This window comes from Halichoeres trimaculatus, unplaced genomic scaffold, assembly GCF_033239565.1.
Source record: "Halichoeres trimaculatus isolate MK-OKI-2021-1 unplaced genomic scaffold, fHalTri1.1 fHalTri1_scaffold_3, whole genome shotgun sequence".
NCBI lineage: Eukaryota > Metazoa > Chordata > Actinopteri > Labriformes > Labridae > Halichoeres > Halichoeres trimaculatus.
Genome location: NW_027437181.1, coordinates 16,713,944 through 16,741,110, shown reverse-complemented (window position 1 = coordinate 16,741,110; position 27,167 = coordinate 16,713,944). Strand labels below are relative to the sequence as shown.

Sequence of the window (27,167 nt, the reverse complement as noted above, 5' to 3'; positions counted from 1 at the left end):
AACAGTATCAACCCCCCAGACCGGCAGTATTACTCATGAAACTTTCACAGAAAACACTTTACTTAGATGTGCTGTAGGAGATGTCACGTAAATAAAAGCGATGAAAGTGGGGTTTTTTTTTCTCTCTTTCTCTCTTTGGCGCACTGGCTAGTTTTCAGAGGTTCACCTTGTAATTTGATTCCTCAAACTTGCAGGCGTGTACGGGACAAGTTTGTTTTAAAAGTGAGAGAAGTCTCGTCTTTTACTCTTGTGACAGCGCTGTGTGCTCACATGTGGAGAAGCTGAGGGCGATGAACATCTGGCTGGAGTGATGTGGGAGCTAGTGTGAGAGGAAAACAAACACGACAAGGATAACTAAAAAAATAAACGGTTTTGAGAAGGGATACCTCAAAAAGAGCATCCATCTGCGCTGCACTGCGTGAGTACACTTTTCCCGACAAGTTGCTCTATGTTTTTCTTAAGTTTGAATGCAAAGTTATTGCTTATAGGACAATATGTGATGAAAATGTGTCTCCTTTATTATGCAGCAGAATTTCACTGCTCCCATATTTATGTTACCATGTTGCAAAGGTTTGGCAAGATATAGATACCTTAACTTCAACTTTTTCCATTATATGCCCCACTTGTGAAATATGTATAAATCAGTTAAAGAGTTTGTGTGTGTGTGTGTGTGGGGGGGGGGGGGGGGGATAGGAAAGAACCGAAAGGTAAAGTGTTGCATCTGTATCAATTTTAAGCAGTCTGATTTTTTTTTAAATCTTTTTTCCACTTGTCTGTTGTGCAGTGATTATTTTCTAGCAAAGACATATTTTTTCCAGCAACAGCAAAGCATCATGAGACACATGACCATCTCCTTACCTTTTGCCATAAGAATCCATATTTAAAGGCGTCATCATTATACCTAGACAGCAACATTTCCAAAGGTGTCTGACCTTTCCTGGTCTCTGTTACAAAAGTTGAGGTAGGACTTCTTCAATGAAGGCAGTGTTCTGCAGGGATGACTGATTATTTGATTTACCACAGACTAAAACAACCAGTGGAAGATCCTGTTAAAAACCTTGGCACTACGATGGAATTTTATTGTGTTTGAAGAGCAGTTAGTCTCCACTGTGAGCAACAGACCTTTACCCTGTGTTGATATGAGTTTATTTAGTCTGGAGGCAGCTGAAGAAAAGTCCTGGGGTGAGTACCTCTATAATAGCTGAAACCTTTGCACCTCTGTTATGTAGTGGTATCCATTCACTGCTTGTCATTCATTCAGTAGTTTTACATTACATCTTCTGAGGTGTTACAATCTGAGACAATAGATCATTGACTCAAAGACAGTGCAGATGCTGCTGGATATAGAGCTATGAATCAGGATGTTTATGTTTTAACCCATGAATTAGAGTCAAAAAAGAGAAAAGCATGAACTTGCTGGTTAAACATTAACAGCAAAGTCAAGTTTTAATGAAACTTGTTCAATGTTTCTGACGGAAGGAGATTCTTTCAGTGACAGCTTTCAACCTTTTTTTTCCATAGCAAACATGAAAGCTGCTCCTGTCATGTAAGGAAGCCAGATTCTTTTAGCTAGTTGTGAAGTTATTTGTTTACCAGGCCCTGGCTTTGGTTTCATTCTCTGGAGGCAGCAGTGTTAGAACTGTGCTTGAAGGCCACATGCAACCAAAAAACATCCATCAGCTCCTTTGTCATACGCACAGTTACATGTTCAGGTATTTAAGCCAGTGCCACAGTTCAGATCTTTCTTTTTGCACACACATTTTTCAGGTATCCTGGGTGTGTAATTGTAGATGTTTACCCTTAACAACAGGTTAGAATGTGAAGGTGAGGCTTTCATTGAGGAAACACAATTAAAGGCTGTAAAATACCACTGATGTAGATCTAACAGTGGGAGGTGTAGACTCTGAAAACTAAATGAAGTGGAATAGAAACAGTGAAACATACAAGGACATGTGTGTGTGTGTGTGTGTGCGTTTAGAACCATGACCCTCAGCTTTGCAGCAGTATAAAGGTGTCTTGTGTCTAAGAGCGGGGCCAGTGGGCGACCTTTGCCTTCCCTTCCCAGCAGAGCCATCCTGTAGCAGAGGTGTGAATATTGCACCTGGATGTTTTGTTAGAGACAGGGGCTCTCATGGCCCGCTGGTCAACCTGTAAACCAGCCTCAAACTTGGCAGACAGCCGCTTGGACATATTCCTTGTCTGAATATATGTGTTTACAATAGAGCCCTTTCACCACGTCCAGTACAAATTTTATGTCTACAACGTTCTCACATTTATCTAAGCAGAGCAGAATTCACTGACATACATGTAGAGCTGTTGCCCTTGCCCTACTTCTTCTGCCATTACGTCTCTGGGGAGATTTTCTGCTGCTCTTTCGCTGATGTAGGCCAAAATAGTGACAGAAATATAAGAGCATGTAATGATAGGCCGTGACACAGAGCAGGTAATTCAGTGTGAAAACACAGGTGGGAAACAAACTGTTTAAGAGATTATAAAGACAGCTGTGATGCTTCTGATGTGGATCCCAACATCTGCCCTCCAGGTGGGTTTTCACCTGATGTTTTGGGAGATATAGTCTTTGTTAGACATTATATTGAAACATGTAGCTATGTTTCTTTATAGGAAGGTCTGTCTGTGTTTGCAGCACATTTTAATCGATTTCTATGATGTTAAATCCAAAGCTGAGTTCAATGTCTTACCAACTATGGGATGGAGTACTTTTATTTTGCAACTTATCTACGTTTAATTATTTCCAGGCCTTTATTCAGAGGAAATGATAGTGAAAAGAGAAGTAAACATGGAGGAGAGAGTGAGAAATGTAATATTATCAATCACCTAAGCTGTGAATCAGGATGAGTTACTAAAAAAGCACATTAACATGCTAAATGTTAGCATGCTAGCTTCAATACTCATGGTAGAGTGTAAGGCACAGCTGTGTACAAGATCAGCCTAGAAGAGCAGCTTGTAAGACGATGACTTTCAGGCTTTTTCAGAGGGACAGTCCTTCTACATGATGAAATCCAGAGCTCTTATTTGATTGAATGAGGCCAGTTCAACAATGCAACATAACCAGCACCACAGGAGCCTACAGCACAATGACATAATGCCATGTGGCAAGGTGTTGCAGGGAGAGGTAATTTACATGCATTATACACACATTCCTGGAGGATTACTTTACACTGTCGTTCAGTCTAACACAAGATAAAATGTCACTTCTGTTAGACTTTTATAATCCTGGGTCATAGTCCTGTAATTGTCTGTCCTGTGATTTTGCTGTTTCAATTCAGACAGGTTAACAAACGTGACTACTTTGATCATATTTCATTTCCCTGAAACAGGCAGATTCATGCATTGTTCAAACACAGCTCCGTCATCTCTCTCCTTGCTTTGTTCTTTTAAGTTTACAATCAAACTTTACAGTTAGTCACCGGGTACAAACTGAGTTACTGTACATTACCCAGCAGGCTCAGTGACCCAACTGCATGTCTTGTTGTCTTAATTCCAGCTGATTAGCAGCAGAGTTGCTGGCAGCCAGAGCATGTCTCTGCATGGGGCTGCGCTTTATGGTGGAGGCTGCTCTGGGAACAGCACAAATGAGCCATGTAGCAGCACCAAGAGACTGGCCCGGGGCTGTAGCTCGACATGTTATTAAAGCTGCAGTCAGTCACTTTAATCCCTTTGATCAATGATTGTGTTTACTGTAAGGCTCTGGGTATAATGATGCTAGCGTGTAAAATTAGTTTCAACATGCATTGTTGTTTTTGTACAACATGTGAAAGACTGCTGTGTTTTTTCCAGTCTTTGTCTGTAGTTCTCCAAGAAAATTTTTACTTCAAATATTTTGCAATGTCTCTCTCATAGGATAGTCATTTATTCAAAAGTTTGTCTCAAAGTAATACGATTATTCTCCAACCTTTATGCAAACAGAGAAAGAGATTTTTTAATGTAAAAATTTAGTTTTCTTTGATGATTCTCCATTACCGCTTAACAAGGAAACAGAAAAGGAATTTTTGAAAAGCACTGAAACTGTTGTGAAATTTACTCCTTTGACTCAGACAGCTGAGACCTTTCTCTGCAGTCATTGAAGATGATTCAAACTGAATGATTTCCTGATTATTTAAAGCCCAACAATAAAATTCATCATACTCATTTTGTCCTTGCAGGGTTTGTCAAAGACTGTTCAAAACTGAAACATGGAAAGTAAAGTGGTAGACATGAACACCAGCCTTGACAGTTCTCTGAGTCCAAGGATCCTGACGGGGTTGGGAATGACTTGTCTTCTCAGTCAAAAGTACAGACACTCAGGGCCCGGCTTAGCCAGTCCTCAGGAGTACAACCAGTGGCTGCCAAACCGCCACGATGCCAGCCTGCTACCAATGAAAGAAGACCTGGCTTTCTGGCTCAACACTCTCCTAGGTAAGATGGTTTCTACATTTATTCACCTTATGATAAAGAGATCATCAAGTTTTCTGATATCAAATAGCACTTCAAGTTTTCACTCCGTTATCTACATAAGTAAAACTTGCCAGGTAAGATATAAACAGAAGGTTTTACTGTAAGGTATGTGATAAAGGTGCTGTCACATTAAACACAGAAGTACATTAACCTACTTATTATCTCAAATCCTTGAAATACCTTCCTGTGAGGAGAGCTGCTGCTGCTGTGACTCCAGGGAAAGGGATGTTTTTTCCCACTTTGCTGCTTTGTGAGAGGAAACATAAATGGTTTGAGCATGCTGCAACATGTTGAAAGATATCTGGAAGTGGAGTTACAAATATTTCTCCAAAATTTGCAAGTATCTAAACCATTAAGGTTTGACTGTTGGATAGACAAATACAGGAGTAAAGTAAAAAAAAGACATTTTTGAAGAAGATTTTTTGCAGAAGATTGATGCTGCTGAATAGCTTGAGTTTATATGTTTATGATGCCTTGTCAGTAATGATGTTGGCCTCAAATTCCTAGAGAGATAAAATGACTCATAGGGACTCTTCTTGAGCACAATTAGCCACAGGTTAGCTAGATAACGCCTACTATTTCATTCATGACTGGTACCTGGAACATGACTCTTTCTTTGTGTTTCTTTAGACGTGGACCTCACAGCCGACAGTCTGATGGAAAGATTGGATAATGGTGTTCTCCTCTGTCAGCTGGCACAGCTGCTGCAGGAGACTATGATCCACACCAACAACAGCAAGGTGCCACAATCACATTCAAAAACACAAACATTAAGACTTTTAAAACCCCTGCTGCAACAACAAAGAAAACTTGCACCCAATTAAAAAAGAAAGCATAATTTAGAGTCTATTATTTTTTAATTGTCTTATCAGAAGTGGTTTTGTAGTGTCATGTGCAACCTTAAGATACAGTTTATGTTATGGTTTTTAAAAGCCAAAGGTGGGAATGAAAGGTTAAATCAGCTGTCATGTCGCATGTAAGTTTTTGCCCATGGATTTGGTCTTTGGCCTCATCCTCTCATGTTTCCTGTTACTGATCCTCACTCTGAACAAGATGGTGCTCCTGTCTTTCTCTCTATACTTTGTACAGGACGGTTGTCATATTTAAATATGCTGCTATGAAAAAGATAGTATCTATCTACTATGTATCTACGTCAACAATGATTTGAAACAGTCAACAACATGCATGTGTTTTCCCCTGAGCTTGTATTTGACAATGTTTTACGTAAATTGTAAACTTTCCTTGGTGTGCATGTGTGTGTTGTTACACATTTGTCTGTGTGTGTGTGTTGAAAAACAATTTAAGCCCTTCATGAGGAGAGTGATCCACTGGCGTGCCGATGCAACCTCAGGATCCTTTTTTGCCCGGGACAACGCTGCCAACTTTCTCTACTGGTGCAGAAAGATCGGCGTTGATGAGGCTTATCTTTTTGAGTCAGAGGATTTAGGTGAGTCAAGACCAGAGATTGCTTTTAACATTATGAAGTAACGTTAAGAGTTCTCCTTTTACCAAAAAAAAAGCCTTACATGATTCATATTCTACATCTCTTGTATTGCATTATTAGTTAAATTACACTTTAGAAACATTTTCCTCTTAAGGTCTTAATCAAGTTGTGACAACTGTGTCCATGCAGGGTCTGTGTCTGCTGTGTGAGAACATCATGTCCCTTAAACTTCCTCTTCAATCTTTCTGTCCCTTCCCAGTTTACTCAGTACTGTTGTGTTTGGTGAAGAAACAGAATAGACTCATCACAAAGTGTCTTTTTTTTTTTTTAAGATATTACATGAGCAGAATGAGCAGCAGATAAGACTTGCTGATGCTCAGGCTGTGATCTGCTTCAGTCAGAGGGATGATTTTTTTTTTTTTTTAAATTTCCCATCTACATCTCTTGACATCTACCCCAGGAAGAGTAGCTGCAGTTAATTTCAGCAACTAATGGGGACCTAATAAACAGATAAATAAATGAAATTACGATGCTAAACATGTTAAAAAATATTCTGTATCATTAAAGGTACTCTGCCTCCTGTTTACAGTTTTTACTTGGGCATGTCTATACAAGTTAGCTTGACATGTGCGTGAGAACCATAATGTGCAGGTTAATCACCCCTAACAATAAGCCTCCACAGGCTGACTAACCTTCTTCACTTACACTAATTGAATGATGGGTAAATTTTGACATCAGTTTTCTGCATCATTGAAGGTCTCTTCTTCTTTTCCCGCTGCAGCCTTGATGTGATGGTGGATGTTTAACAGGTGAAGATGAATAACAGTTAATTCAAGTAAAAATGGCTCCACTTTAAACCCCTTTTTGCTTGTTTGTCTGCATGCTTGATCTAATCTTAAAAAAAAAAGGAACTGAATTGAACAAGCATGCACATGCTCTGTTTTAATGCACACATAATGTACCGCAGAGACAAGGGTGACTTGTTTGTTTTCTTGCCCCTTGTGCCCTCAGCTGCACATCAAATCCCTGCCAAGCTTTTAAGATAGAGATGCACAATAGAGCTGACCTGAAATATGCCCTTACTGCTCAGACTGTTGCTCTTCTAGTCTTTTGACTTAGGTGTTATCTCCAGAAACATCTTTTTTTCTTTTCAGATGTGCAACTTTTCTCCCCTTTTCTTTCCCCTAACCGTCTTTGTGTAATACATGTGCTGTCTGTAGTGCTTCACAAGCAGCCTCGGGAGGTGTGCCTCTGTCTGATGGAGCTGGGCCGGATTGCAGCCAGGTAGACAAAACTCTAACTTTTGGACATTCTTCTAACCTTAATGCCTTCATGTAAGCTATCTATTCCAAACTCATTCAAACTGTTACATATTTATTTTAGCTATGACACATTAACTTAAGCTAATTGTTACATGTTCAATTTTGCTGACTGTTGCAAACTTAATTTAGCTAACCATTCAGTTTAGCTATTCATTCATTTAGGCTATCCATTTGATAAATGCTCTTCTTTAAGCTATTTATTTTGCAGTCATTTGAGCTGACCGTTAGCCTACTTATTAATTTTAGCTGTTACTCTTTCATCTTAGCTACAAGCATTACACATTCTTTTATATCTTACTTTTACCAGCTGGACACCATGTATCTATCAACGCATTTTGACCATATACATTAAATAAAAAATAAATAAATACATAAATAAATAAACCTAATATAACCATTTACCCATTACTTTTGGCCCTCTAACCAAGCTATCTAGCAAACCAGCTGCTTGACCATTGTGTTGGCGGTTTTTACCCCGTTTGTCCAACTATTGATGTTACTCTGAGATGACTGTTTCAACCTCATGAGAACTATATTTCTTCTTTTCCTCAAATCTCTTTCAGATATGGAATTGAGCCACCAGGTTTGGTGAAGTTGGAGAGGGAGATAGAAAGGGAGGAGTCAGGATGCCTGTCCCCATCATCCCCTCTGTCCTTCTCCTTTTTCCCACCTGCATCATTTTATTCACCACCACAGTCGTCTCTTCCAAAAGCCCCTTCTCCCTCTCCCTCTCCCTCTCCTCCTCCTTCCCCTCCTCTTCCTCCTCCATCTGCACCTCTCACTCTAACCACGACCTGTGTGACTGAACCCCTGGCTGTCTCTGTTGCCTCTGATCTTCCATCAGCGATAGCAAACCCAGCACCTCCTCTGTACTCTAACCCCTGTACGACCACAGCCTCAACACAAACTCCTTTGTTCTCCCCCTCCTGCACCAGCAACAAATCTGTAACAACTTCACCGTCAGCACCCTTAGCAGGCCAAGCCCCAAACCATCACACTCCAACAGTTACACCTCCCATCACCGTCCCACCTGCAGCAAGAACTCCCCGCTCAACCAGCAAATCCATGAGCCGGAGGAGTACAGGAACCCCTAACGTTTTAGATGACATTGTGAGTGTTTCATTTTCATATATCAGTTATCAGTCTCATGTGATTGTACATGTGTTTGATATATCTATGTATTTTAAATTTTTACTGGGTTTTCCGTCTCTGTCCATTCATTAAAGGTGAGAAACATTATTGAGAACCCCCCCTGCAGCTGCCCTACCAGATTCCCTGTTCAGAAGCAACCTAAAGGATGCTATCGTGTTGGAGATAAAGTTCTGTATATACGGGTGAGTGGTTCAGTCAGCCATGCCTCTCGGCTTATGAATAAATATACTACCTACGTACAACCTTTTATACTTGTTTGTTGACTCAGTATGCATCCAAGTGACGTTTTCATATGAACTGAGCCAGTACTGGCCTTACATGGTTTGTAGTAAAGCCACACAAAAAAGTGCATGCAAGACATTTTAACTTCAGCAGTATTTGCCAGAAAACATTTTCCTCCACAACCTTCATCAAAATCTGTTGAGTAAATCTAACATCTCTCAGGTCAATATTTGAATCCTGTTTCCTGCGTCAAAGCACTACACTTTGTTCATCCAGCATCCAACCTGAACCTCGATGGTGCTCACAAAAGGATATGTAGAAAATATATCAGGGATCTAGCAATTTCTATGTTTGTTTCAACATTACCACACAATTAGTTCAGCGTGTTAGTTGCAGTCTACGAGGAAAACCATTTCTCTTAAACATAAAGTTTGTCCACTTCTTCACTATTTTTAACACATTATTGCATTGCAGGTTTTTTTGAGGTACGAAGAGAAAAAAATAGCTTCATGACTTGAGTTTTAGAAACCAATTTTAATGGCTCACCCCATGATGAAGCATCATAGATGCTACAACACATGATGTGATGTGAGGTGCGAAGGCAGTCAGGTTATTAATCAACAGCTGAATCAGCAACAAGTGCAAGTGTCACAAGGGCTGGTTTACAATATTTGGGATGGAGTTGTAGGAGCCTTTCAGCCTCCTGGAGTCGTGCACCACCCCTGTGTGTCTGTACAAAGGCTTGAGAATGGCCTTCTGGGAGGGAGGGTTGCTTGGCAACCAATGGCCAGGATAAGACCGTGCTGACAATGATTTTATTCAGTACATAGACCTTCAGCAAAGAGTTCAAACCTGAGGGAGAAACGCGCCTCTTTCAGCAGGATTTTGTAAAGATATGATCGTGATGTGTGGTTCAAATGGCAGCCCACTCGGGAGTGCTGATGCACTTATGTGGAAAGGGTTTGTATATAGGCTTTCTATCCATACAAAGAAAAAAATAACAGCTGTAGCTTAGGTTTAGAATATACTGTACAAAGTGTTTTTTATAATAATATGTTATCCACGTATTACTTTGTTCAGAATGTAGATGTAAATGTAGTCAGTTTTTACAGCTTTACATAACGTGGTGCAGCAGTTCACAATTAAGTGTTTCCTGACATCAAACTGAGGCAGACTGAGGTGTATCACAGCTCTGGTGGCTAATTGGCTGCTCGTTGAAATCCATTTATTGCTCTGTTAATTGTATTGACTCTCTACTCTCTAAACTGCTGATCAATGCCGTCAGCTTCAGTGTGCTCGCTGCAGAGCAACATTTTGATGTGTTGACAGACATCATATTGCTGCTGCCCAGTTAGAAAGTAATGCTTCCCTTTAGACAGTGAACAGCTGTTTTTGTGCAGTAGACATGTCAGTCACACTGGAGCTCGTGTTTAAACAGCACTTCAAAGGAGGCAGTAAAGATCAAATAACCAAAGCGTGTGGTTAAGTGATGGTTGGTCAACAGACTAGACAGAATGCTCTTATTGTTATTGGGAAACAAAATTTGTTAAACCTGTATTTACAACATGCCCAAGCACAGTCAACTACACTCATACATCTGTATAATAAGATGAGGCAGAAGTGAATATGGAGCAGCCTGATTGTTTGTTGCAAATTTAGTGGATTTTCTAACTGAGGATTTTGCACACTGCATGTTTTTGCACACTTTTGCCCATAACTGAAGGTATTTTTTTTCTTTTTGCTTTAGGTATTGTGTGTTATGGATCATAGATGCCAAACACTTGCCTCTTGACACTTAACCTTTTGTGCTCACCTCTTCTAGCTACCTCTCAAAGACCACTCCTTACCATAACTCCATGTTCATCTGTCAGTTTCAAGACATAATTACTAGTTAGGATACTAGCACTAGCACTGTGGCCTTCCCTTGTCTCCTATCTCTGACAAAAACACGCCTTAGCTGTGTGAATAGGATGCCAAAGCCCATCAACCCTGACTCGTCCATTACCTCCGAGTTTACAGCTGCCTACACATGTGCAGGGAAACAAGCCGTAATCCCCCATTAGCATATACCATGATAACCTCTGTGCAGCTCCTAGGAGAGCATACCATTCAGTGTGTACAGACCTTTTTAAAGAACAGATACTATTGATTACTCTGACAGCGTCATTAGTGAGGAGGTTTAATCAGACAGCTTGTTAATGAGCGGCTGAGCATGACCGCCCCTCCTCACATGTAAACTCTCCTCTGCCCCCCCTCCTCTCCTTTCTATTCCCTCTGGAGGCTATTCAATCACGCCAGCCCTGGAGTGCTCCGCCATTCTTTGGTGTTAAAAAAGGAAGGCTTTATTTTCTTCTCCGTGCCCAATTAGGCTCTCCTCCAGCTTTGTAGCAGGGACACAGTCTGACTGTGTCAATGGACAGAAAAGACATTTAGACACCTCACAATATCATGTCACATCACTTCTGTGTTTATGATGCTTTCTTAATGAGGGATGAACCTGAAAGGGAAAAATAAAAGCATCTTCTTTTAAAGGCTTATTTCAACTGAGCCAAAGCCTGACCTAAAACAAGACAGATGATTTTTTTTTTCTGCCTTCTGTTTTGCTTTTTAGCAGAGTCTCTGTCGAGAATTTTGTCTGTTTCAAGTGTTATTGTGTGGGAAACTGACTCCCTAGTCAATGGGCCTAGAGATTCTCTGACCTTTAACCTGGAAGGGGTGAAAAGAGGTAAAAGTAAGACATGCTGACATGACAATAACAACTTTGTCATGTTTTTTTTTTGTTAAACCATTACCAATGGGCTTAAATAATGGCCAATGCTCAAAGAAACATTTTAGTTTTAGCAGAATTTTTGTTTTTTTCCCGACTTTTCCTGGTAGGGTCTGTGCATGAGATAACATCTGAACTTCCTGGTGGTGCTGAAAGACAGTTAACAGCACAAGTGCTACAGGTTCAACGTCTTGAATCAATGAATGTTTGTACTGATATTTTTTTCTCATCCATCCAACTATTTTGAAGAGGTAGAACTAAAGAAAGGAATTTTAAACTAATTACACAAGATGTATAATAAATAACTATTATATGCTTTATTCTTCGCTTAATATTCAGAAACGATGCACCCATTGACCAACATGTCTACAAACATGCGTCTAGTATTGCCAAGATTTTTCTCCTCATACTTGTGGGTAGGTGAGCTACACCTTAAGATATTTAGAGTATAAACAGTGTGGATTTCATTTTTTTAATCAGGAAGCCACTCCAAGATAATGATCTCTTTTTGAAAGACAGACTTGAGTATATGATGGAAAAAGAAAAGTGACTTGAAGCTGAACATTCACTTTCATAAGCTGCCTACTGTCTTCTCTTTAGTACATTTAACAAGGACTTAATGTTCTCCCAAACAGCAGATGATGTGGCTAAAGTCTGCCTCCTACTGGTCTACGCCTAAAAGACACCTCCTCACCGAGAGAGTACACTCATGCATCTTTCAGCAGGAAGGCAGAGAAGGAATCAATGAAGCTGCCAGGGAGGACACAGGGGAATCCAGACACTAGCTTATGGGCTGCAGACTTAGCACACTTTGTACAAAGAGACATGGAGAGAAAAAGGGGGAGCGGAAGAGACAGAAATAAAGAAGTGTGCTGAACAATTGGCACTGATATTACAGACAAGATACTTACTCTGGTTTAGTATGTTTGTTAAAATAGTCCCGATTGACAAAGGCAAGAGTGATAAAGTGATAATAAAGCACCATCAGAATCACACAGCATGCAAGAAATATTACAAAAAAACTTGATTACAGGCATCTGAGAAACAGAGGGCTCACTGAAGCAATTATACGAATAATTAAAGCTTTAATATCTTGAATTTTATGAGCTGGTTTACGAGACTTAAGAACAGAAGCTGAATGTCAAAGAAGTAAGACAAACAGGAGTACATGCTGAAATTACATTTTTAAAATCATGGTATTTCGTTGAAACTTCTGATTAATGGACTGGACCGTATTTGATTATTGGGGAAATAGACTTTGGCTGCCTAATATATTGCAGTAAATTGAAAACAGTCAGAATCACATTCCCTGGGCGTCTGACAGGAGAGTGGTTTATTCAGGATGTCAGACTTGACCCCTGACAACCTCGACATTTTAATCTGCAGGATGACAGCTGAGGCAGAGCACGTCTGGGCTTCCCTCTATGGCTGTGAGTGTGTGTGTGTGTGTGTGTGTGTAACCTTTCTTTCTTTCTTTCTGTGTGTGTGTGTGTGTGTGCTTGTAACATTGATTTTTTTTCCACGACACACACCACCCCACATAAAAAAGCCTGGATCTGCTTGTATTATCACATCCTTAATGGCTCAGTAATGAAGGCTTTATTGGCGATAAGGTAAGAGGGGGTGGTGCCCGTGCTGACAGGACAAGAGATGGCTTTGCAAGGTCTCCTGGGAATTTGGAGGTCTGCTGGGACTTGAAGGTCTGAGCGCTGAACTCATCTCAATTTTTCCCGTCTCAGCTCGGCTTCATATTGAGGCTGGGGTTGCCATGGCAGCAGTTGGACGGCTGTCAGTGAGGGATGTGTTGATTCAGATAAAACTGACCTATCTGTAACTACAGTACACACATGGACACACTGTGAGGAGTCATTTGATTGAAAATAATTTGTTTATAAGGTGTTTGTTTTTGTATGTATGTGCATCACTGTGTGTGTATGTGTGTGTGTGTGTGTGTGTGTGTGTGTGTGTGTGTGTGTGTGTGTGTGTGTGTGTGTGTGTGTGTGTGTGTGTGTGTGTGTGTGTGTTGCTGCTCACATGTGGATTAATCCTGCATGTGTATTTGTGTGTGCTCAGCTGGTGCCATGGGGTGTTCTTTCATTTGGTTTAATGAGATTTTGACAAAGCTATCCAAGAGATCATTTGCCTTTCATAGCCTGAGCTACACATGCTTGAGAAGCTTGTGAATATTAGATTGGTGTGTGTGTGTGTGTGTGTGTGTGTGTGTGTGTGTTTTATTTAATTGCGTATTCATAAACATCCTTGCAATATATCAACCAGAAAAATCCATGCACACACTATTTCCCAGCATCCCCCTGGTCGACTGTCCTGTGTGCTTTCAGATGCTGAATGAGCGTCATGTGATGGTGCGTGTAGGTGGAGGCTGGGAGACCTTCATCAGTTACCTGCAGAAACACGACCCCTGCAGAGGAGGAGGAGCAGCAGGGGGCAAATCTGAGGTCAGGGTGTGCAGAGACAAAGTGAAGTCACCTACTTTGAGCATGTCACCTGACAGCTACATGGTGGTGGGGGCCCATTACCGCAGCAAGAAGTGAAGTCCAGAAACTGCTTGTTTTAGCTTCTTGCGAAGGTACGTTTTGCTCTAGCAGATCAAAGTGTGAGGAAAAGGATTCAATGTGCAGGTTTTAAACTTTAGTGTAGGGGAAAGTCAAACTTTTTCTACTGAATAGCTCACCTGATCACTACGAAAGGTCCAACTGAGTAAAAGAAGCAGCATCACGACCGTATGTAGTCAACATGAAGTCCAAAGGGAATTAACAGATAAATACATTTTATATGTCATCTCATAACCGAGGATACATCTTACTTTTGTCATGCTTGTTAACAGACATAACAGCTTTGACTTTCAGACCACTTCTTGAATTAAATCATCATTATGTGACTGTGTAGGGCTACATCAGGAGTTTTTACAAGAAAATATCCTGTTTCCAAAAGAAGACAGCTTTATCTGTAACGAGTCAGCTGTTATTTTCAGTATGTCCTAAGTGAATCAGAACATATCCTGGTCATCCTGATATTATAATCTTTGTAGTTTATACCAAGGCTTATGCCAAATATGACCTAGTAGTTTAGAGAGAATGCACACATACATTTGGTTTTAATCATGTAACTGTTTGAATTTATATTTGTATAAATTGTTGCATTTAAGGTCCCAAAGTTTAAGTCTTAAAGGTATACATGTGAGGATAAAATGTATGGGATTATTTTTCTATATTTTACTGGATGAAACTGTTTTAGTTTTTGTTTTGTATAACCTTGTTAAAAATTTTTTAGAATGATAATTTCTTTTTCTTTTTTTTAATTGTGTCATAAAAGGTCTTTTATTAAATATTGGATACAAAAAACAGCTGCATTTTTCTTCTTTTTCATCTGCTTCTACATTACGAGCCTTTAGCAGGGATTTCATCACCTCAGCCAAAGACACAAACGTGGAGTCTTCCCTCTAGATGGCACCATGTCCACAGTGACAGAGGATCTCCTCTCCCCTCCATGGTTGTTTGAAAAAAGGGGGTTGTCCATGATAGTGTTACAATCGTGTCTCACTTCTACTCACGTTCATCTCTTAACAGTCTGTTTTGAGTCCAAAAATGACCTCATGACTACGTAAACAACAGAACAGAACACCAGAGAATATGTAGAGTTGGAGAGAAATAAGCATCAACAGTCACAACATGTTAATAATTACATGTTTTTATTTCAGTAAAATAAATTAATTAAAAATGGACACAAGTTTTCATATATTGAAAGAAACTAACTGTAATGAGATCATGCAAGACAGTCATGTCTTTATAGTCCCCACATCACATCTGCAGTGGATTGAACCAGTATAAATGACTTGTAGAAAATAATAGCTGTGCTACTGAAACATGTGCCACTCCAAATGATGGCGTTTTCCTCTCGTTGCACAGAATACATTTCTTAGTTCCTCATGAAACACAGAGAGTTGCCACTTGCAAGGGATTTTACATGAATTTCAAATACACGTTTACACTGTGCTGAACCTGTCAAATCTCTGAAGCACTTTACTTTTATTGATTTGTTTATCTTGCTACTGTGTGCTACTGTTCTTCAGTAATGGAACTCAATTTGATCAATTACAAATCTTAGTTTAAAAAATACAGAAATCATTACGTGTTGTTGAGATTATTTGAAACATGGGGTTGCAGATGTGTGCTTTTATCTTTTTTGCTTGTAATACTTTCTGTGGCACTGGAAAAGTTTGATTTTTCCACCCTTTATACACAAAAAGAAACTAACTGTTTCTGTAAGAGTCTGTGCAATTGTGCTTCAATCCTAACAACACAATATACTTGCACCATGTACTTATACATTACATTTCACTGTGCACAGTAATACCTTTATTATTACTGTGCATCAGTTTGAGTGTAAACTCAAAACTCCATTAAACCAAAACACCAAACAGCATTCTGTGAGTCGCTGGACATCAGAGAGTACACAGACTCATAGTCTGTGTACTCACCATAGATATAAACACCCTTATATTTATGGTATGTCCTTGATTCTGGCATAAATATTTTTACAATAAAAAGCCTAGACCGACTGACCCTAAACACACAGCATGGCATCAATCAATCAATAGTATAAACCCAGATTGCTTGTAAAAGACACAATAGGGTGCTTATTACATGCTCTGGTCATCTTTTGCCCCTCTTTTTGTGGCCTTGCAAACACAAAATGTAAAACTTTACCTGCTCAGACTTCAGGTTCACAGACTTTTATGAGACCCAGCAAAGTGCAAAGATTCAACAAGACACTGAAGATACAGATTTCAATCATGCCTCAGTTAATTTCCTTGACTTCTGTAATGTGGTGAACCTCCTGAGGAGGTTCATGGTGATGGTGAGAGGACTGAACATCACACACAGTGTTGTCAATACACATTATAACACTTTTTTTTCTAAGAAAGTTATTTGACAGCTGACAGAATGTCTCATGACTCATCTCCAGCATTGACATTTATAAAAAACTTTATCACACATGGCTGTATATTCTTGGGTTATGGACCTGTAGTGACTTTGAGATGTAAAAAGATGTAACGACCTGGAGGAAATAACATAAAACTGCTGTGAGTTATTTTCATACATGACTGACGTCAAGCAAATATTCTCTCTTTTACCATCAAACACACTGATTTTAAAATCACTTACATGGCCCAGCTCACAAACTGCTTTTGTTTGTTCTTATACACTTTACTCTAACATTACCCCAGTTGATATGAAATTGCAGTTCCAATTTTGCATGTTGTTAACTTTTTCTGACTGTTTCTGAAATTCAAACATCACATATGTTAGCATCTTTGAAAAGTCAGGCCATTTGTGTTGATCCTGAATAAATATATATACATAGTAAACTTGTTGTCACTCTCCATGTGTAAAAGCACCACAATCAAAGTCAAGATGAGGTGGAAAACATCTTTTTAACTCTTTATCAGCACAGCCCGACACTTTTTGCACTTACTTCAACCATAAACTGAGCATTTCTGTCTAATCTTGCATCAAATTCCATCAAGCTTTCATCTTTTTCTCCGACATATGCTGTGTGCTAAGTGTGGCTTGAGCCACTCAGCTGTTCACTTCCACATCCAGACATTAACTGATCAATCAGATCTAAGGTTGTTAAATGAGCTAGTTTGCTAGCAACAATAATGCTGGAAAGATTGTTTTGTCTCCCTGACTTCGAGTAAGTCAGGCTACAAAGCTAGTTGTTTCTGAAATTTCATTTTAATCTTCTAAAATGGTCATAGAGTGTAAGTATGGAAAAGTTGTTTTTTTTAACAAATATCACTGAGATCAAGAACTTCTATGACTTATTTTTGTGCTCTTTTTTCAACATCAAATTTGGAGATGTTTTTCATCAAATTGTCAAAATGAAGAAAAATTAATTTCCATGTTTTAACTCTAATTTCATAAAACACACTTCACCACTTCACCATTTTGTAATGGTATTTAAGTTCACAACAAATACTCATACTGATCAGGAGAAGAGAAAAGTTAATCTGCAAACATTAATGAAACTAGATTTAGGATGCCATATTTCCTAGACTAAATTTTCAGATCAAAAATGTTTTTTTTTTTTCCCTTTTGCCATAGTTTTCTCACTTCATTTGCCAATACGCTACCATCTATGTCTTCATTAAAAATTATGGAGAGAACAGCTCCTTCCTGTACATTTTAGGACACTGATATCATTCATTACATATCTTCCATAGTTCGATGTTTCAGATTTCAGTGAGAACCCTTCAGTCTTAATGTGATGTTACTAAGTTAATTTACTGCAGAAAAGGACCTAGACCACAACTTGTGCTTTTGTTCTGAGTGGAATCACTAAGTTTGCTTCTGAATGTCACACAAAAAGGCCATGTTAAAGACAATTTTAAAAGAGCACTGGAATCCTCCACAGTTTGACTTTTGCTCTGGTCAGATTATCATTTAAGAGGACACTGACTGCAAGAAGACACCAGAGTCGGCTCTGTAGGATTGTTGCCACAGAATACCTTCATAATGCTGAACCCTTTAATGGATTCATGCAACTCACACCATCCTGTAACTGAATCTTCTCTATGCTGTCAGCCATTATCAACTCTCAACAAACAGAAAACAAACACTCTTATTCAAAATCTACTTTACACAAACAATGATCTGGATCTACACTGAGATGCTTTTGTACATAGAGAATCTTTAAAGAACGTCTTGCTTTTCAATGCAAGTTTACTTCTGTGTATTTTATCGTTTACTGGCCACGCAGCTCAATGCACTTTGTGCTCTAAAGAGATTGCAGATGTTCCCCCCGGGGCTCGTGTTTCATATCAGTTAGTGTGCCACACTAAAGATAAGCAACGGGCTGTCAACGCCAGATTTTTTTTCTCATTACAAACATGAACACAGCACACATCACTTGACTGAGAGAGGAATGCTGACATGATGCTCTGACCCAGTATTTTGCTTGTTTGTTTCTTTTGGAGGGCTGTGCCCCTGGTTCATTCAGAATAATTGAGTGTGTGCTGGTGTGTGTGTGTTGAAGTGTAAGTGTGTGCCATGTGGGAGTGTGTGTGTGTGTGTGTTAAAGAGAGCACCATTTTTATGACAAATTCTCTTCAGAGAAAACAGTCACCTCATGTGATTGCCTGTAAAGTCAGCATGTCAAACATCTGAATCAAAATAAAAAGTCTCATTTGTGCCTCAGCCAAACATCACTGCAGGTGTGACTCTTCGTGTTCCTGAAGGTCCAAGATCAGGTGTGTGTTGTTGCTCTGCTCCTCTTCAGGCACACTGAACACTGACGGGGGGATGGCGATGTTGAGGGTGGTGTGAGTGGTGATTGGACATAAAACTGTTTTAAGAGTCAAACATCAAGGTTGGAAGGGTGTGCTTTGTGCGTTCTTGTGGGTCAGTCGCTTCACCACGCCGCCGTCACACGGTTCCGTTCTCCTGCCTCGGCTTATGGATCGTCGTGCGAGCCGGCGTGCTCAGAGAGGGGGCCAAGGTGCAGAGGAAGCCGGCCAGCAACGTGAGGCCGAGGCCCCCCCAGGCACAAAACATGGACCAGCCATAGCCATGGCTAATGTCCTCAGGGAGGCCATACATGTGGCGTGGGTAGCGAGATAACTCAAAGTTGATTCCTGCCACACACGTGCACAGGGAGATGATGCAACATGTCCCTGTGTGAGCACAAGACACAAGCAGTGACTTAAAATGATTAATTTATTCAATTCCTACATGAGCTGTGAATCACTCTCGAGAGCAAACATCAGGTTACTGCAGGACATTGATCTATTGTTAAATACTAAACCAAGAAACAAACTCTCCGTTCTTACCATCTAAACACAGAGAGGGAATAAAATTTGCTGTTGTCGGCATGTTTGTGTATGCATGTGTTCTGCTCTCACCTCCCATGAGGAAGAGTAGCCCAGCTACATATTGCATGAGGTCATGCTGCTGGCAGCATCCCAGCACTCCAATGATCCAGCCAAAGAGAATGATGGACACGGCCATGCCCACAAAGCCGGCCGTCATTCTTCTTAGATCTGCAGCCAAAGATGAAACCAAGTAACTCACAAATGTAAAATATGTTTTTCTTGAAATGTGGTGACTTGGGTATCTATTTCATCATCCAACTTAATTACATGTTTTTAATCAACCAAGTCATTTCTAAGTGCTAATAATGTAAATGATATCAACAAGTAAAAATTGATGCAGGACCACATCATCTCATTTAAGATTTCAGCCATAGGAGTATTGAGCAGTAAAGATATCTGTATTGGTAACAAACTGGATTTGTAATTATTTATTAATTTCTTCTTGTTATTTATTTTCTTCCATGTTTCTTCTCTGTTCTATTCTGTTTTCCCCAAAAATAAAATTCACATTTTGAATTTAAACTAATAGGCTGTCACTTTATTCAGTGACTGTCAGGTCTACAGAAATTCTTCTTTTAGTGTCTGTGAGGAAATTTCAATTGGTGTGAGTTTGGCGCCCCCTCTGGACAAACTGGTTATGCACAATCACTTTGATAATCTTCTTTTCCTTGACATGCATAAAAAATCAATTTTCTAGAAAATACAATATTCTGTGGCCTTTTTAACATAGAAAATGATATTTTTTCATTCTACACTTTGCTGTTGTAAAAGTAAACAAAGTCTGTGTCTGTATCTTGATGCTATCACCCTATGCGACACAGGCATTAAAATAAACTAAAAATTACTACATAGAATTAATTTGTCTTCTGGCATTTCATGGTTTTATAAAAGATTGTATTCAGTTGATTTTTATAATCAACTAGACTCCTCACAGGGGCTTAAAAAAACATACACCTTTTTTACAGTCCGCATGCAATTCCTGAGTCCTTTCAGAGAACGCCCACAAAATAATAAGAAATAAATGAGAAATTCAAAACCCAAAATTATAAGGAATTATAGTGGTATAAACAGAGTCATACAGTGAATTCATTGTTGTATACTGGTAGGGATGGGTACCTTTTTACAATTGAAACGATACAGTACCAATTCCTGGTACCAATTCCCGGTACGTGGCAATCAGTACCGGTACGGAACGGTACCAATTTTCGGTACTTTTGTGTGTTTATGTCGTAAAAATTATCAATTTGTTTACAGATAAAATTTTAATTATTTTCTATTTAACATTTTTATTCTTCAATATATAACCTTGCAATGCTGTGTTCATGTCCAGCATGGAAAATCACTTATTCTTCCACTCTCTCACAGCCACAGGGATGCATTTAAGTACTTAAACATGGTACCTTTTGATTTTACATGAATTGGTACCTGGTACTTTTGACAGAATTCGGTCCGTACCTTTAAAAGTACCTAATTCAGTACCCATCCCTATATACAGGAGCTCTAACCAGCTAAAACCATGGTAAAAACAAAAAGTTTCACAGCAGATTAAAAACAACAACCTCATTTCAGTCTTTTAAAAAATAGTTCAAAAGCTGAATCTTACTTCTGATGCCATCTCAGGTCAAACAACTCTTTCATTTTGTTTTTTTTAATCCCCTTAACCCGAGGTATCGAGTAAGAACTACAAGCCAATTCAGAGGAGATTTAGAAGAAGACACTGAACTGTCTGACCTAATGTACTCAGATAAGCCCATCTAAAGCCAGTGGCTCGCTATAAGTGATGACCTGATGATAACCCCTGCTCACGAGTCTAGACTGAGGGGAAGGGGGCTTATGAGGTCAGCCATGAATTCGAGGACTAAAAGCCAGCTGTGCTTTCAAAGTGTTAAGCGCAATCTTGTCGAGCAATTAAGACACTTAAACGTGGTTATTATGGTAAAATGCATGAGTGTGAGGCTAATATACTCTGCTGCAACAACCTCAGACGATATGTGAAGAAAAATACAAGAAATGGAGCCTGACAGACTGCGAAAGGCCTGATTTATACTTGGATATTTCAGAATGCCCACAAAACAGATATAGACAATAAAACTAAGAGAGACCCTAAGACTGTGCCCAGGGGAACACCAGAAATCACCCTGACTCCAAGGTACACAAACAAACAAATTCTCTAAACCTCTGAATGCAATGGTAGCTAACCCTAACCCAGCCTTTTCAAAATAAAGCAACAGCCTAAAGGTTAAAAAAATGTGCATAAACATTAAACCAACAGGTTTCATGAATTCATACAAAACAAACACTTTCAGACTTACGGAGTGCGTGCCACTCGTCCTGTCGTATGGTCTTTGTGATATTGACGGGTAAATTTCTTGGTAGGACGGACGAGGTGTAGTGATACTTGACAGGGATACATCTTTGAATGATTCCTGGAAAAAAAAAATGGAAAAACACAATTACAAAGGTATTAAACATAAAAAGTAAGTAAAAACTCTCCTTGAAACCTTAAACACCTCACAGGATTATGACAATCTGAACGTTGTAGTAACGTTTCATCTTCATTTCACACTCACGCTGAGTTTTAATTTGTTGAGATGGCCTTATTAACCTCCTGTTTCCAACCACTCCTACACTGTTATTAAGGAGGGATTAGAAAATGATATGGAATATGGATTTTTGAGCCAAAGGCTGCACAAACAGCATTAATCTCCCATTCAAAGGAAATCTCTTTGTATTGACTTGGCGGACAGTTCAATAAGACTTAATCAAAAAGAAGTAGTGTGTAATTAATTCAGAATTTTAGACATCAGGGATAGATAAGCAGATCATTGCATCCTTCTGCGTCCAAGCAAGAAAACAGTGATGTAGCTTGTTTCAAACTTTAAGTGGGCTTTTAATACATTACTTTGTATCTGAAACAAAAGGCTACAATCACAAACACAGTTATCTTTGTTATCTGAGTTTAACGGTTTGACAATAAGATTACAAAACTTTTGTCAAAGCTTGTTCCTAAATTTGTTCATCTCTGATTTTCAGACTTATTCCCTGTAAGAGCTGAGTTTGTGATCTTCAAGGCTTTGATCTGGGTGAGCTTTGTGGAGGCGTCCATTGCAATTAATGAAGAAAGAGATTTCTATATCAGTGTTGTTTCAGGCGAAATATTTTATGTTCTCAAGACAGACTGATTTGAAAAGCATCAGTGGTATTAAAGGGAGTTTAGTTTACAAAATAAAGCTGCTTTGAAAGCTAAACAAGCAGAAAGTGGCACAATTTCACATCTTATGTAAAAGAAAACTATTTTTTTAGATACCAGCTTTTTGATTACTGTGAAGACTGACTTTCTAGTAATTTCTCTACCACGGTGGTAGAAGCCAGCTGAGTATTTCTGCTGCCAGAGAGGTTATATTTCTGGTGCTGTTTAGTGTGTTTGTCAGTGGGATTAAATGAAAAACTAATGATACAAATTTCCTTTTACTGGGTTAAGCATGTATCAAGAAAAAAACAATCATACTTTAGACAAGCTCCCCCTCTTAAATTAGTGACATGACCATGTTAATACTGTGGTCAAAACAACACTCTGACCAACTCACCAGCATTTGTTTCTTGCTAATGAAATTAAAGTCTTTAATAATGATGAAGACATTCCTGAGATGCTCTCAATACAAATATGCAGGTTTTATGACACCCATTTGTACAAATGTATGTTACATAAGGTGGCATGGTGGTGCAGTGGTTAAAACTGTTGCAGCATAGCAAGTTTATGTTGAGCTGCGACCCTCAGTCACAAAAAAATTAAGCCAATGCATAAGTGTTAAAAACTGCAACTCATCAAGCATCCACTTGGGGCTAGCTACAGAAGCATTAGAAACATGGTGATGCATGGTTGACTTTTGTTTCAAGCCACTGTTTTTTAAGATACTTAACTTACATTTTTTGCTTAATTAAAGCCATGACTGACTTGACTAACAGGCACATTTTAGCTGTTAGCTAAGAGGCTAATGGCTCCAACTCTCTACCACATACTACATCTAACAGAGTTACGTTGAGTCAGCATTTCCAATATGGCAAAATCTTTACAATAGGCTGCCAAATTAAGGCATGTGTATGTGGCTGAACTGGCAAAGGGGAGTAGTTTGGGTAGGCTTTGAGCCTCCTTGCTAATACTTTGTGCCCGCTTGTCAGTTAAGTCAGCTGTACCGCTAATCATGCAAACCTCATAGTGTTAATAATTTCTAAACATTTTATCAGACTATAAACATCTATTTTTACTGTAAGACCATCTCTAAATGAAGGTTTGCTAAAACCCACAGTAACTTATTCCTAATCATACCGATTTACAGTTAATTTGACTAAAAAATCCCAAAGATTATTAGTGGTCATTGACTCTTGATCTCTCTTGGTGCTAAATCTTGATTGGCTTTCCGTCAAACTTACATGATTATAACCAAGCTGCTATAGTAGCTTTCAGTGAACATGCACAATTTTAGCTCTGACGCCAGCCTTTCACAGCTACCAAGCCACTCAAACACGACACCTGTCCATTTAGCCCTCCTGTCTTGATCACTATTGGTTAGTGCTTACAAATCTAGCTCTTTAGGACAAGTAGACCTTTTAAGCTAACCAACCTGTGCTACTGGCATCAAAGATACCATGTGTAACATATAAGAATTCAAGGTGTTTTACAAAACATTGACAAGAATGGCTCCTGCCTACCTGGGGTCCCTCATCCAGGTCTACACTCCTTCTTGCCCACTACGCTCTGCTTGTGAAAGACGCCTGGTGCTTCCAGCCCAGCGCAGCTCCAAATCACTAGCCAGACTCTTCTCTTCTGTTGTGCCCAAATGGTGGAATGAATTACCTAACTCTATACAATCCACAGAGTCCCTTTCTACTTTTAAGAGATGTCTGAAAACTCATCTGTTCAGGGAACACTTGTGCACTTAAGCTGGCCCTTCTCCTCTTTGTCCTCAGGGGTAGAATGAGTCAGAAGGTCCAAGACTCAGCTCTTATGATTTTTCAGCACTACTACTGAATGTTGTTGAAGATTGAAGTATACTGTTGCAGCAATTAATTGTGGTTTGTTGGCTTATTGATTATTCTACCCCCCAGAAAAAAACAAAACAAAACAAAAAAACCTGTACTTCATGGCAGCACCTGCAGCCGAATAACTTGTAGCACCTTTGTCGCACTAACTAGGTTTTCCTTCTGTCTAAATTCTTGCTTGTGTTGTACATTGCTTTGGACAAAATTGTCTGCTAAATGAAACTATGAACTGTAAACTGTAAGGTGTGTACATAATATCATGCACACATATGATCGAAATGCAAAACACTTGCACTCAAATTCATTATTATTCTGAATGTGGAACCAAGACAATGCCACAAATAGTTGACTACCAAGCTTCATCAAGATGTTGCAGAGGTATTGCATTAGGTGTTTATACCTTTAAGTCATGCACAACTGAATGCATTTATCAGTCTAGCACTTTGCAGACAGTCATTGGGGATTTGAACAGATTTTACACATAATGTCTGAACATTGTTGTCAAAGAACACAGACACAGAAGAGCAAGAATGAGACCTTTACACTGGTACGATTTCATCCAAAGACAAGACACATAAATTGCCAATTAATTGAAATCAGAGACCGAAAAAAATGGCATCATTCATTAATCCTAACTTTATTACTGAAACTACACACTGCTGTTGACAATCTCCAGATTCGATACTTGGCAGAGATAACCGTCAACAACATGATGCTTTAATTACACTGATCTAAAAACTACATCCCCTTCTATCCTGTCAAAAAACAGCCAGTGACACCCATGTTCTGTGGACAGGGTGTTTCCCCTCTGTGCTCAGTTTTTGGACATTGGTGTGGAGTAGGTGATGCATAAATGAGCGAGGCCTGGAAAAATGGCTCCTCTTTGTTGTTGAAAGCATCTCTATGATGTATCCTCAGCTTTGGCCTAAAATTAAAATCCAAATATATCCATCAATAAGCTCTGTGGAAAACCTGCTTTATGACAACAACCCTCACATGCTGTTTAGACAGCTAGAAGTGCAAGAGGAGAGGGCCATTATCACAGACTGAGACAGAGGAGGTTCACTCAGCACAATGGGTTGAGATATCCACCCATAAAGAAACAAGCTTCTGAAAGGACAGATTTGTCTGGTTATGAAAGCTTCAGATATTCAACGTAGATCGGAAAAAGACCATGGGCCTGTATGTTTTCTGTCAGGCTAGGTGTGAGCTCATCGCTGAGCATCACGGCCTGCTGCACTCAACAAGGCGTCAGGCAGACTGTTTACCTTTATAAATAAGGTCCTCGGTCTCCGGGTCGAAACCCTCACGGTGACACTTCCTCCACAGCCCGGAGATAGTGGAGTTAAACTGCCGGTTGCAGTGGGACTCCATAGCGGAGGCTCCAGCCACGAAGTGCCGCTTCCCTCGGATGAGAGACACAGCATCTGGGCCGTTACCTTTCCTCTCCAGGCTCTTAGGAGGCATCTGGAGGGGCAGGTTGTGGTTGGAAATGTAGATGTAGCCCGGGTCGTTCCGCTTGTTGGCATAGTTTTTACACCTCTCTCGGTGCCTCCTCGCGTCGGTCTCGTACCAATAATCGGTGCAAATCGCCATGGCGAGCAGCCCCAGCGCACAGAACGCCAAGAAGAGCCCTGTGCCTGTTAATATTTTCATAGCGGCCATCTTCCCCCGCTCGATGGAGAGCCCAAACAGTCGTAAGAAGGTTCCTCCGTGGCCGTGGTGTTGGTGGATGGTGGTACCGCGTGAAATGAATCACGACGGCACTCAAAGCCGCGCGCAGTCCTGCACGATGAGCATGATGGTGCGAGGCCAGGGGTGTCCGGACTGGATGCTGCGGTCTATTGTTGTGGTGCCCGGTGGATGCTATGTTGTTCCCACCATCTGTTATGGTACAGGAGGAGAGGGGATGGATGGCGACCAACGCTGTGAAGGAGGAGGAGGAGGAGGCAGCAGGGATGTAGTTGCGCGCTCTCTCCTCCAGGTTGTTGCAGGATGGAGAGGAGATGAATGTGTTCTCTGTTTTAGGGGAGTGGGGATTTGTTATGCTTGAATGAACAAATTTTGGGTTGGGTCAACATTTAAAAAACTGTTTCACTATACGAAAATAATATTTAACAAATCAATCACTGTATTGTACTTACTTTGAAGTTTGATTTCATAAAGTGGTCAAAAAATAATAACAAAAGGTTGTTCTAATATCACAGGTCGGTTAATGGGTATATTATCACTTGTCGCGCCTCCTGCTTAAAGTTCTATGACATTTAATTGAGTAAAATGCATGTTAGAACCTCATATTTCATTTTAACCTTAAGCAAAAAGTATAACTTGACTTAAACAATTCAAGTTGACTTTTCCTCAAGTTGACACGCTAGATCTGATAAATTAACTATCTTATTTTCATGATTAAAGGCTTTCTCATGTAACTGGTTATAAAGACTTTTGTCCACTAATATAATGTGTGTTTTTCAAGGGATAATCTGAATTTTATTGTCATAATTTCCTTGATACAGCCTGCTTTGATGACTGCATTTCTACTCAGATGTACCAAAATAAAGGAAATCTAATTTTGCAAAAACAGGAGGCTAATTTCCTTACACATTCACCTTAAATGCCTTCTTTACTAGTGGAATAACACTTATCTGGGATGCAGCCACTGTAAATGATAGACCATCTGTTACCAAGAATATTGGAACCGTTTCCTGATGGCTCCAGACCACCATAAAGAAAAAAAAAACATGATACTACCTGGTTGTTTGCATTAAATTATAACTTGTAAAGTCATGTTTGAAACTCTTACTGTCACAATCTTTCTCTGGTATTGACTTCACCACTGGAAGTTTATAAAAGATTCAGGATTATCTCTCAGTA

General features: G+C 39.6%; 2 protein-coding genes across 2 annotated transcripts; one reads left to right on the top strand and one right to left on the bottom strand.

The window, feature by feature from the left end:
* The first annotated feature begins 327 nt into the window (after positions 1-327).
* On the top strand, positions 328-14,450 carry gas2b (growth arrest-specific 2b). The gene is made up of 8 exons (XM_074666888.1): positions 328-418; positions 4,164-4,416; positions 5,086-5,195; positions 5,761-5,902; positions 7,120-7,183; positions 7,785-8,331; positions 8,448-8,555; positions 13,702-14,450. The coding sequence occupies exons 2-8, from the start codon at positions 4,194-4,196 to the stop codon at positions 13,912-13,914; spliced, it is 1,407 nt and encodes a 468-aa protein (XP_074522989.1). The 5' UTR covers positions 328-418; positions 4,164-4,193; the 3' UTR covers positions 13,915-14,450.
* A 604-nt stretch (positions 14,451-15,054) lies between these two features.
* Positions 15,055-26,299, bottom strand: tmem276b (transmembrane protein 276b). Its single transcript, XM_074667061.1, has 4 exons — positions 25,565-26,299; positions 21,569-21,682; positions 19,287-19,424; positions 15,055-19,058 (listed from the first exon to the last, which is right to left on the bottom strand). Exons 1-4 carry the CDS (start codon positions 25,959-25,961, stop codon positions 18,811-18,813), a joined length of 897 nt encoding a protein of 298 aa, XP_074523162.1. The 5' UTR covers positions 25,962-26,299; the 3' UTR covers positions 15,055-18,810.
* Positions 26,300-27,167: the final 868 nt, after the last annotated feature.

Coding starts and splice junctions, on each gene's coding strand:
- gas2b (XM_074666888.1), top strand. CDS start 4,194: ATGGAAAGTAAAGTGGTAGACATGAACACCAGCCTTGACAGTTCTCTG. Junction 4,417..5,085: donor CTGGCTCAACACTCTCCTAG/GTAAGATGGTTT, acceptor GTGTTTCTTTAG/ACGTGGACCTCACAGCCGAC. Junction 5,196..5,760: donor TCCACACCAACAACAGCAAG/GTGCCACAATCA, acceptor AAACAATTTAAG/CCCTTCATGAGGAGAGTGAT.
- tmem276b (XM_074667061.1), bottom strand. CDS start 25,961: ATGGCCGCTATGAAAATATTAACAGGCACAGGGCTCTTCTTGGCGTTC. Junction 21,683..25,564: donor CGAGGACCTTATTTATAAAG/GTAAACAGTCTG, acceptor TTTTTTTTCCAG/GAATCATTCAAAGATGTATC. Junction 19,425..21,568: donor GGACGAGTGGCACGCACTCC/GTAAGTCTGAAA, acceptor CTTTGGCTGCAG/ATCTAAGAAGAATGACGGCC.